This window comes from Penaeus chinensis, chromosome 39 (genome assembly GCF_019202785.1).
Source record: "Penaeus chinensis breed Huanghai No. 1 chromosome 39, ASM1920278v2, whole genome shotgun sequence".
Taxonomy (NCBI): domain Eukaryota; kingdom Metazoa; phylum Arthropoda; class Malacostraca; order Decapoda; family Penaeidae; genus Penaeus; species Penaeus chinensis.
The window spans coordinates 9,844,749-9,857,248 of NC_061857.1; the positions used below are offsets into that span (position 1 = coordinate 9,844,749).

A 12,500-nucleotide genomic window follows, 5' to 3' on the forward strand; every position below is an offset into this window, starting at 1 on the left:
TTTTTTTATATATATTCAATGTATTTTGCCGTGATTTGAAGTCGCGCCGAATAGTCAGGTACTTGATAGCGTCACTGCAATTGTAAAATGCTTAACCATTGGTATTATGTTAAGTAAAATTACTGTAATTATATCGAATTTCTTGGTGATGTTTATAACAATACTTGTAACTCATAGTCATTTACTTGTTTGATATCTCCTTTCTCTTTCTTTCTTTTCTTTATTTTTTATTCTTTTTTTTTCAGCCAAGCGCTGTTGGAATATGAAATTTTATTATAATTTATTTATTCATTTATTTTTGCTTTTTCTCCATTATCTCGTTTGTCTCTTTCTTTTTTTCATTTCCTCTTTTACTTAAATGAAAAAACGCATTTCATTTGATTGTATAAGCATTCCAAGCGATCTCAAAAAAGGGATTTAACCCCTCAGAAAAAGGTTTTCAAAAACTCGTTAAAATCCTCATGAGTGGCAATGTCCGCGTTATGAGACCCTCTTTGTACAAGTACAAGTATATTTTTACATCAGGGTGCATAAGCGAGCACACTGGGCGAAGTACTCAGTGGGTGTACATTGCTTATTCCCTCTATCGTGGAGTACAATATGACTCATATGACATTTTGTTGGGATTTAAGTATTTCTCCCCCCTCGCGTGGGGGTACATGTGTGCTGAAAAATGTGCACATGTGTGTTCACACGACGGGAGTGTGTGTATTGTAGGCCTAAATTAGACTATTTTTCTTTTTTCGGCCCAAAATACAAGAGTGTCTAAGTTAAGGGTTGCAGCAGGGTACCTTACGAATGCCCCCCCCCCCTTTTTTATCCCCCCCCCATCTCTCGTCCCAGTCCTCCCCAGTACCGGCAGATGGTGTGAGTACCGGTAAAGTACAAGGAAATAAGGACTCTGTACAGTTGGTCATTGAGGTGTTCACCTTTGTAGTGTGGCAATAAATCATTTTATACTCTCGAAAAGCAACTCTGGTATAAAATCTCTGCATTGAAGTGTGAGATAGACTTTAGATTGAATTACGTGCAAGATTGTGTGCAGTGCAAGAGAAAGGAAACAAACAAGATACTGACGGAAAACAAAACAAAAATTAACGAGATGTCGACAGACAGACAAAGATGAAAGGGATTTACAGGTCAAGATAAAAGTCAAACAAAACGTAAAAGTGGAAAATTTCTCGACAGGAAAACAAAAAATGAAAACAAATGTTGTTTTACAAGTTTGGAAATAATCGCTCATTTTCACGGTACAGACTCCATCTTGCCAGTTATGAAAAAAAATGTCCCATTCATGCACAGTACGCCAGTGTGTGTATGACGGAGCCTTTTTATTATATTTTCGTTAGTACAGACCCAAATGTGCACACATGACCATGTACACATTACGTTTCCCTGTTATTTGTACAACTATGTGTGTATGTATAACCATGTTTATATGTACGGATCACCTTTTAGCACATGCAGAGATGACTACGTGCGTAAACAAATATAGAATTGGAACCAGGTGTTTATGTATATAAATAATCTTGGCTGAATTACTTACATTTTAAATGCACAGCGATCTCTGAATGTACGCTTTCGACTGTACATCACTGGGTATATGTACATAATTTGATTGTACAGCCCTCTGGTTATAATACAGCTCCATATTTACAAATTTCTATATATGCACGTACATCCCTTTATGCGCACGCTGTTCCGAGTGCGCAGCCTCCAACCACCATTCCCAATTTGTTAGTGTACAGTCTATTATGAGTACTGCTGCACATGTCTGTACTGTTCCATGTGTACATACAATCCCTTTGTGTATGTACAATCTATCCACATGTGCGTTCAGTTCCATATGTACGTACAGGCCGGTATGATGTACACACTAAGCCTATGCCCAAGCCAGGGTAAGTGTTCGGTATGTGCATTTGTGCATTTCAAGATTTGGTCCTTGAACATACCTTGAGACATGGTATGGTGTATATTTCTATTGTGAATTTGGAAATAAATATTTATTATGTATTAAAGTCGCTGCGTTTTCTTTGAATCCTTGAGAACTAGACTATTATGCAAAGCCCATATTTTCCATTATGACTGGTAAAAAAGTAGCTGAATAAATTGATAAAGAATAGGGCACATGAAAATATTACATATGCCTGTCAGATTATTCAGGTCTGGCTAAATATGTAATATGAGTAATAATGATAATAACAATAATGACAATCACACTAATAATGATAATAATTATAACTGCAATGGAAATATCAATGACACCAAGAATAAAAATAACAGTAACAATCCTAATGATGATAACAATATTGACAGATATTAACTATCACTTAAATTACAGTAATGATACTAATGAAAACGACAAATGAAAAGAATAAAGAAAATGCCAACACAAAACCATCAACTTTCTAATTTACATAAGTCTACCACAAACTCCCATCGTTGACCCATTTTCTATGACTGAATGACATCACCAAAGTGTTGCCATATCCAGATCACCACCAAAATTCAAACAGTGGATTCCCGACCTGTAGGCAGCCCACTCATAAATTTTCATCACAGTCTGTTTGTAACTAATTTTATGTATTTTCTTTTCTTTTTTTTTTTTTTTTTTTTTTTTTTTTTTTTTTTTTTTTAGCTATCCAAGAAACCAGTAATTGCCAGCAAAGTATTTTAATTTCTATCAGAGATAATAATATCAATGTGAACGACAGCAATAATGAACTTTCAACAGCAAAAGCAACAGTAATAATGATTATTAGTGATGATGATATGGTTATAAATAATGATAAAAATAATGATGATAACAAAAATAATATTAATAATAATGATCATAGCAACAACAATAATAATAATAATAATAGTAATAATAATAATAATAACGATAATAATAACAATGATAATAATGATAATGATGATGATGATGTCAATGATAATGATGATGATAATGATAATATTAATAATTATTATGATAATAATAAGAATAATAATAAAGGTAATGATATTAATGGTGATGATGATGATGATATTAGTAATTATAATGATAATAATAATAACAATTTCAACAACGATAATAATGATCACAATTATAATAACAATAAGAATGAGAATAATTACCTAAATATATAAATAATTATAGTATCAGTGATGATGAAGATGAGGATGAGGATGACGATAATGATACAATAATGACGATGATGATGATGATGATGATGATGATGATGATGATGATGATGATGATGATGATGATGATGATGATGATGATGATGATGATGATGATAATAATTACGATAATAATAATAATAAAAATGATAATAATAATAACAATAATTATTATTCGTAGTAGTAGAGTAATAAAAACAATGATGATAGTAACAATTAGGACACTATATTAATAATAGTAGTAATGATAATAATAATAATAATAATAATAACAAAAATAATGATAATGGTAGTAATAATAATGATACTATAGTAACAAAAGTAGTTGTAGTAATATAACAATAATAATAATAATAATAGTAATAATAATGATAATAATAATTATTACTATTATTATTATCATTATTATTATTATAATGATGATAATAATAAAAATGACAATGATATTTATAATAATGATGGTAATGATAATAATAATAAAAATAATACTGATGATGATGATTATATTAACAATAATAATGATGATAATAATAATGATAATAAAAATAATAATGATAAAACTGATGATAATAATAATAATATTAATAACAGTAATACTAATAACAGTAATGCTAATGATAATAATAATAATAATAGCAATAATAATAATAGCAATAACAATAACAACGATAAAGATAATAAACTGAGAATTGTAATGACCTTACCAATAATAACAATGATACTAACAATACAATAAAAACACAAAATTTAAGAGACTCCCCATTTAAAAGATTTCAGTAACAAGACAGTCAAATGCACTGCAAAGGAACGACTTTTCTATCGGCAGACACTCAGGAATAACAACTCAATAATGACATTTGAAGCAGAAGCAATTTCGAATCAAATAAACGGAGATTAGTGTCCTTATTTATGTTCATTTGAGAAGAATCAGAAAATGAGGATATGATTTTTTTTTTTTTTTTTCAGATACTGTTTAAAGAAGGTTGTTAAAATGAATTAAAGCTTTCCAACATCTACACTACGTCCAGAGGTCTATGCTCTGTTGTTCTCCTGTCCGAAGTTTCTGTTGCATTCAGCCCAGTCGGCACAAGGACGTTGTAGCGATGACCTTATCCACCAAATTGTTAAAGCCAGCAACGTCGCCACTTTACCCACCCGGCAAATTGCCACGGTACTAATAACAGCATTACCTATTACCTCTTTTCAGCAACAGCATCAAAGCATGATCTGTGTGTTGGAATTTCAGGCAGGGGGCTTAGAACACTCACCGTCGATAAGAGAACACCACACGTATACGTTTTTGTCGTAATATGATATATTAATAATACATCAGACTAACGTTACTAGTCTCATTTTAATTACAAACGGTGACCCACAACATGATCGCGCTGACAATAATGGTTGGCATCTTTATTGTCTTCCTAATCTTGATCTTCCCTATAATCCTGGCACGTTACACCTATGACTGGTTTTAGTAGTTTTAGTGGTTTAACTTCGAGGAATGGCATAGCACCAGGCAAACCGCCAGATAACTTGTCCATGACCTTTGTTTGTAGATCGTGGAATTAGTCTGTATCTGCACTTAATACAGGTTTCTTCTGAACCGCTGGTCACCCTTACCAGCCACACAGAAGAAGGCGCCGCGCACGAGGATCACGGATCTCCTGCAGATAGACAAAACTGTAGGCTGATCTCGCAAACCCGCCAGCCTCACACCACCTACCCATTCTACATTCCGTTTATGCCGCTCATCACCACAGTGCCTACCTCAGATTTTTTGCTTGACAACAGGTTTGGCGTCCAGGTTTACCACTGCACTTCCCCTTGCTCGTAGTTCTGAAAATCTGGGGCCAGGAATTAACAGAGCCTCTCTCATAGCATAAAGCAGTGACTTCTACATGTCAGAGGAAAGGAACCAAACCATACATCCGCTGTGGTTAAAACGCGAAAAGAATCATCGTTCATAAATGGTGCTCTTTGGCTGTTTCATTCTTTGCATTCAGTTGGACAAGACTTTTCATAATACGAGAGATTACTAGGAACTGAGGAGATAAACTACTAGATTGCCAGATGTCGAAGGGTCACGAATGTCGATACCTGCAGTTATATTTCGTTTAAATGGATTCAAATAAAGGGAACGAATGCCATAGTCAATTTCTTATCTTCGACAAAAATATTTGTTACTCATTGCTTAGTCGGAATGACTAAGTCAGAAAAAATTAAACATGTAGTAAATTTTAAAGGGATTAATTCCTACAGGTAAAAATGGTGTGTCTATTTGTATAAAGGTTATTATCAAGCATTGATCCCGATGTCCATTTTTGTAATTTTGTTCCGGACTTAACTTCTTTCTAACGTATTTTCTTCCATTTCAATTTTCTATTTATGAATATCCTAAAAGAACGTCTTCAAAGTAAGAACGTCATCAAACAGTAAGAGTGAGATTAAAAAAGGAAAAAAACAAAAAACGAAGCAATGAAATTGGCATTAAACAAACGGGGGGGGGGGGGGGGTCGAGAAAATCCAAGGAGGTGATCATTCCCCACTGAACAGGGACAGTGATAGATCTCCAGTAATATTTTGCAATGGGAAGATTGAATTCTTCCCTCACTTGTTCAGTAATGAGGTGACTGGTAGGGCCTTGACAGTATGTTCCTCAGCTGCCAAAAGTTACAGTAGAATCCGTATTGTGTAGTTCGCATGTTAAGAAGACACTTTTTTTTTTTTTTTTTTTTTTTAATAATAATAACAATACAATAATAAGGCAAAGGTCCTTGCTCCATAACTTATCTTAATCTTCAGTATGTATTTAAGACATATCAAGTTCCCAAAGCTATAAAAACGTGCAAGATCAACCCCACTGCACACGAAGGAATCTAAATCTGACCCTCAAAATTAACGACCAATCACTCTGCTGCCTGTTTTGAGCAAGGTCTTCGAGAGGATTATCACGAACAGCATCACAGACGGCTTCAACCCCCATCACATTATCTCTGACAGCCCAACACTCAATCAAGGAGAGACATCGATCAACACCCTGCTCTTCGTCTCGAGTTCCCGGAATGATGCGCCAGGACAAGGAAAAAAACACTTGTTATTCCCCTGGTCACTGCTGGTCCTTCTGATCACTAATAGTACGGAGAATTGCTAACAGATTTGTGGTCTGTGGGTACCAGAGGCGATTTCCTTGCTCTGCTTCGTGAGTGCGTGCAAGAAGTTCTCTTTTCTACAAGCAGTGGGCAGTATTTCGCCAAGGTCTTTGTCCCTCAAGACTACGATTCAGATTCTGTGGTTATTTGTTTTTTTCAACGATCGTCTGCAACGAGAATTATTGTCATCTGCTCGTGGTTGATGATTACATTATTAGCTTTAGTTATGAATGATAGGATATAGGTGTATTTGCAAGGGAATATGGATACTTTTTATAACAATCAATTACATCTAACAATGAAACACATGTGATCGTATCTTTAGTCAATTAAAAATCACTAAAATCATCACACTTCTGACACTAGAGAAGAAACATTAAATTTTAAATGTTGAAAAAGGCATCTAACATCTTAGAGTAGCCTTCGAGCACAGATTAATTTTGGTCAGTTTGTAAAAAAAATTGCAAAGAAAGTCTCCACGTGTGTTTCGTCCACTTGGAAGTCAAACCACAAAGTATGCTCGATGATGATCAAAGTACTGTACTCATAACCAGGGGGCTCCATTCCCATTTAGGCTGTTCAAACCATAAATGAAATTGATTTTTTCCCAAGTGTATCCTAACGGTGGTTAATGGTAAGGAACTCTCCGTTATTACAAATAAAAGAAGGGAAATTTTGTTTTACTTCTGGGTAATTCTAACAATATCATTTAAACCATGCAGATAGTTATGCATTAGCTGCGATATCTCACGGTGCACCCTCTTTGACTAAATGTAATGACGTCATTAGCTCTGGCCGATTTGACCCGGTCAAGCTATGCAATATTTTATGATAAGTGTTCTATCAGTGAATGTTCTTTGAAAATCGTTTAGAAATAACAGTGGTAGAAAAATCGAGAGAAAAAAATATTTGCAATGAATTAAATCTGTGTTTAAATACCTTGATGATGAATAAATCTATCAACCATGCTTTTGGGATGAGAGCTTACACGTGAACTACCTGACGAGTGAAAAGACGAGGAAAAAAGTCATCTCCAACCTTCCTCAGTAGGGAGACACAGGCCAAGCATCCTATAAGAAGCTTATCAGGAACGCATGACGTCAGGAAGCAGTGTAGATTAAACATAGTCGATTCGCTTGCACCTTATGATCCGCGATTTATTTTCAATAAATCAACAGAAATTCCATCTCTCTCTCAACGAAGCACAGAACAAGCCCCACACCGTACCCCAGACTCCGCGGCCCGACAGCTGTGACCGCCTCCGCACCTGCGACGCCGACACAGCAGGCCTCGGGACCCGCTTGCCTCGTGTGGCGCCCGACGCCCCGGCTGCCCGCGGAGGGAGAAGGGGCGTCCGTGACCACGGCTCGGGGCATCGTGATAGCGCAGTCTGATTTAGACTGATAGATATGTGTATGTGCGGATGATTGTATGCACATACATATAAACACGCGCGCGTACATACACACACACACACACACATACATACATACATACATACATACATACATACATACATACATACATACACACACACACACACACACACACACACACACACACACACACACACACACACACACATATACACATACACATACACATACACATACACACATACACACACATACACATACACATACACATGTGTGTGTGTGTGTGTGTAAGAGAGAGAGGTGACAGCCGAAGGTAAAGAAAGAGACAGAATGAGAGAGATCAAAGACGGACAGATAGTGACAGGATGAAAGCGAGAGGGGGGGTGAAAGAGAAAAAGAAGTTGAGGATAAAGAGAAAGAGGGGGTGTGGGGAAGAGCGAGAGAGAGAAAATCGTTATAACGGTGTCGTATTTGCCGGTGTCTCCCCTGAAAAAAAATTAACGTTTTCTACAAAGCAAAACGAAACAAAGGATTTTAAACTCATGCGGGTAGTATTCCTGGAAGAAATCACGCCTGCTGACATGAATATATTGTCGTAGCTCCTGCATTTTTCATTTATATAATATTTTTTTATCTGTTTCCCTCTGATTTTCCTCCTTTTTTTCCTATCGCAAATTCCCATCTTTAACAAGTGGTTCTCTCTCCGACCGCTTCTTTAAAATCTAACCAATAGGAACACGCCAATTAAAAAACTGCATTTTCATTGGTCATTGAACTCCGGTATATGAACCAATAGGCACATTTTATAAAACTTCAAAGATTAACCAATGAATATTACTCTTTCCAAGAAATCTTCGTTTCTATTGGCTGATTTGACCTGACGCTTGGACCAATAGGCGTGTCTCACAGGTGTTTGTTTAGGATTAAGAGCTTTGAAATGTGACCAATCATAACCCGTCCTTTGAGAAAGCCTTATTTCTATTGGCTATTCAACCTCAACGCTCCGACCAATAGGCATATCCCGAGGGCGTTTGTTTATAAACAGCAGCTGACTGATGTGAGGCCATTGTGTCAGGCGAACATGGACGAAGAAGACACAAAGTTCGAGCTGCTGGAAATTGAGAACTTAGTCGAGAGCGATGACTTCACTATATTCAATCAGGAGGATCTTCCTGTGGGAGGTTTCCAGGTCATGGAGGAGATCAGAAGGAAGGGGAAACTGTGTGACGTGACGCTGAAGGTGAGGCTGATACTCGGAGGAAAAAAAATGCCCGAAAAAAATATAACAGTCCCGAATGCAATATATTTTCTTCCTGACCACCTCTATTTAGCAAAGGTGACACTTAGGTATGATTTAACTGCTGACAAGTGACATTAGTTTGTTGACACTGATAGAGAAGCCACATAGCTGCTTCAGAAGTTGTGTCATCGTGGGTTCGGCAGTGTTGCATTTGGCAGTTGTTGTGTTGTTGAAAGGCCTCACATGGCCTAAATTAGGCTACAGACTTGCATGTTTGTTTATGCCATGTGGTTATTTGCATGACAACAAACCTGCCGGTATCCTGTTAGCTAATTTTAATGCTGCTGTATGCACCCTTACTTGCACATGTGTTAGTTTGCATGGATGTTTGTATGTGTAAATATATACATACATAAAAACACACATATGTATATATATGTATCTATGTATGTGTATATATACACACATAAATGTGTATATATAGTATATATATATATATATATATATATATATATATATATATATATATATATACATATACATATACATATATATACACACACACACAAACATACATACATACACCTCATACACAAGTACATCCATACACACACATGCATACATATATTCATGTACATATATACTTCCATACATACAAATGGTTACATACACACACATATATATATATATATATATATATATATATATATATATATATATATATATATATATATATATATATATTCAAATATACATATACATATACATATACATATACATATACATATACATACATACATACATACATACATACATACATACATACATACATACATACATACATACATACATACATACATACATACATACATACATACACATACATACATACATACATACATATATATGGATTGATAAATAGCATATACACACATCTGTATATGTGTGTGTGTGTGCAAATGTCTGTAGGTTAGTTATAAAAGCAAAGATTTGGTCAACCAACACAGTTGTGTTGACCTAGGGTTTGCCTAGTGGTGGGGGACTTTGTGCACACAAAAAAGCTATTTAATTCATTAATATACAGAGGTTTACTTATCCTTTTCTACTACTTCTGCTTTTCTTCTTCTTCTTCTTCATTTATTATCTGATGCTTGTATCAGCCTCCTAGTTGGTTTTCATTCACTCTTCCAAAGGTTAACTGTATTGTGAAAATTGACAGAATTGGTAGATGTGTGATTAATTCACTGAATTCATTAACCTCTTGCCAATAAGGATAGCATAATGGCATCTACATACATGTCATGCCCTCAATTAATTTAGTTTATTAATTGTGTTTACACATGGATGGCTCTACAAGTGCATAGTCACCAAGGAGTCAATTAGTAGTTCTACTTATCTCACCTGTCTGCCCATTTCCTTGATTTGTGGAAATATTCTTTTTTGTTTTATATTAGTGCTGTTAATGACATAATAATGGTTATAATGTCAGTGATGATTACAATCGCATCAATGTTAATAGTATTAAGAAAAAAATGGGAAAGAGGAAATCAGGTGAGGTCATGAAGTCTACTAATTAACATGTTCCTGGATTAAGAAAAAGTATTTGTGACAGAGAATTAGAGCAACAGATAAGAAGGCAATTTCTGACTGAAAAAATTTGCTTTGAAATATCTATGACCACATTTATAGTGCTTCTTACACATTTAGGTCACACTGAGCAATGTTTGATCCTGAAATACTTTGTCTTAGCTGCCAACTCTTCGGCTTCTAATTTTATGCTAGGATTCTCATAAGCAGTAAAGAGAACCATGATTAAATATAGTCACAGCTTTATGCCGTTTTACTCCTGCTTCCAGATTTATGACTTTTTATTAAATTGTGACTTTTTTTTTATTAGGGCAAGCATGTGTGAGACATCCCTTACCATTGAGTAGTAATAGCAATAATATTTCTCACTGGTAAAATGGCAGTAAGACATATTCAATGGAAAAATGTCCATATAAATTTTGCAATAAAATAATTACAGGTATCCTTTCTTCTCTTTTGTCTTCTTCCTCTTGTTCTTTGTTTTGCAAGATAAGTATGTCACAAGTAACATGACTGAATGCTGATGACAATAAAGAGAAATTGTGTAGCTTACTCATAATAAATATGTAAAATTTGTTGATACAAAGTTAATATAATCTACAGTATAGTAATATTGATTTATGATACTTCAGTGCATTTCTTCCTAGCCATAAACAGCATTATTTTTACTAAGAGGAGGAAGAGCATGGAAGTGAGGGGAATGTAGAAGAAAAGGAAAAGTAATTTGTATGGACACCATTTTGTTTCAAAGCACATGGGGAACATCATGCAGATTATTCAAGTGCCTGTGGCCAGAACTCACTGTTGTTTGAAGCTGTATTTGTGATGCATTTTTAGATATTTTCATCATCATGATTAATATTCCTGCTATATTTTCCTTCTTTTTTTTTTTTTCTTTCTTTCTGTCTTTTTTATTGTTATTGTTATTATTTGTTAATTTTTGTTTGCCATTTGCCCATGGCCACAAGTGCTCTTAGAGTACAACTTCACCCTTAGAAGCCATATAACCCTAATTCTTCATAGTAGAGTGTATGTCATGGTCATTATGAAGGTCAGCAGTAAAGTACTCACCCAGTGATCAAGGAGAGGAATTAGCTTAGCTTATGGGCCACTAAATAAGCAGATCACCCCTTCTTACCACTCACATGTGGGGGTGTTCTGGCGTAAAAGTGCAGTCCGTCTGGTAGTTAGAAGAGTGCAATCCTAGGCCGAGGATGTACAGAACATGGTTGCAGTAGTTTGTGGGAATGATAGTGAAAAGAGGAATTGTCTTCAAAAGTGAGGCATGCTGTTTGGTGTTTTGATAGCATAGTGTTCATCCCATGTCATTTTGGCAAGGAGTATGTAACTGAAATGCAGGTATTTTTATCTTGCTTTGTAGAATTATTTGTTGGCATTCACATCACTCGCATTAGTTAAATCAGGCAAAGCTACACCTCCCACCCTCACCTTTCCTTTTCATTTTGATTTAGGGAAATTTACATTGAAGGTTTTAAACAGGACAGGTTTATTTTTATGTGAGTTTTTGGGTGAATTCAGTGCCTTTAGAATTATATGCTTTCATAATATGAAATAAAGTTATGATGATTAAGTAGATTAAGTAGTTATTGTGTATATATAGATTTAAACATGAATGGTAAAAGACTCTTCCATGTTGATGCTATGGTAGAAAAATTCACACTGCAAGAACTAGATTTATTGAAAATGAGGCTATAGTTTTGAAATCCACTGGGATTCCATCTTCAGGATCTGAAGATGGAATCCAGTTGGATTTCGAAACGGTAGTCTCATTTTCAATAACTCTAGCTTTTGCAGTGTGGGTTTTTCTACCATAGATAAACATACATACCAGTATATTGTGCAATGGACCCTTGTGCTATATTCTCTTAAAACTCCAAATATTTGGTAAAATTGAATATTATAACCTCACATCTCTGCTTCAAAGGTGGAGGACCAGTGCTTCAGTGTGCATCGCATAGTTTTAGC

The 12,500-nt window shown here is 35.2% G+C and overlaps 1 protein-coding gene across 1 annotated transcript in view; it reads left to right on the plus strand.

The window, feature by feature from the left end:
* Nucleotides 1-8,733: 8,733 nt before the first annotated feature.
* LOC125046626 (kelch-like protein 18) overlaps nt 8,734-12,500 on the plus strand; it is a 21,017-nt gene continuing 17,250 nt past the window's right edge. The window contains 2 exon segments of the mRNA XM_047644458.1: nt 8,734-8,927; nt 12,460-12,500. The exon segment at nt 12,460-12,500 is cut by the window's right edge and continues 90 nt beyond it. Of these exon segments, the coding sequence (XP_047500414.1) occupies nt 8,769-8,927; nt 12,460-12,500 (200 nt within the window). The 5' untranslated portion in view covers nt 8,734-8,768.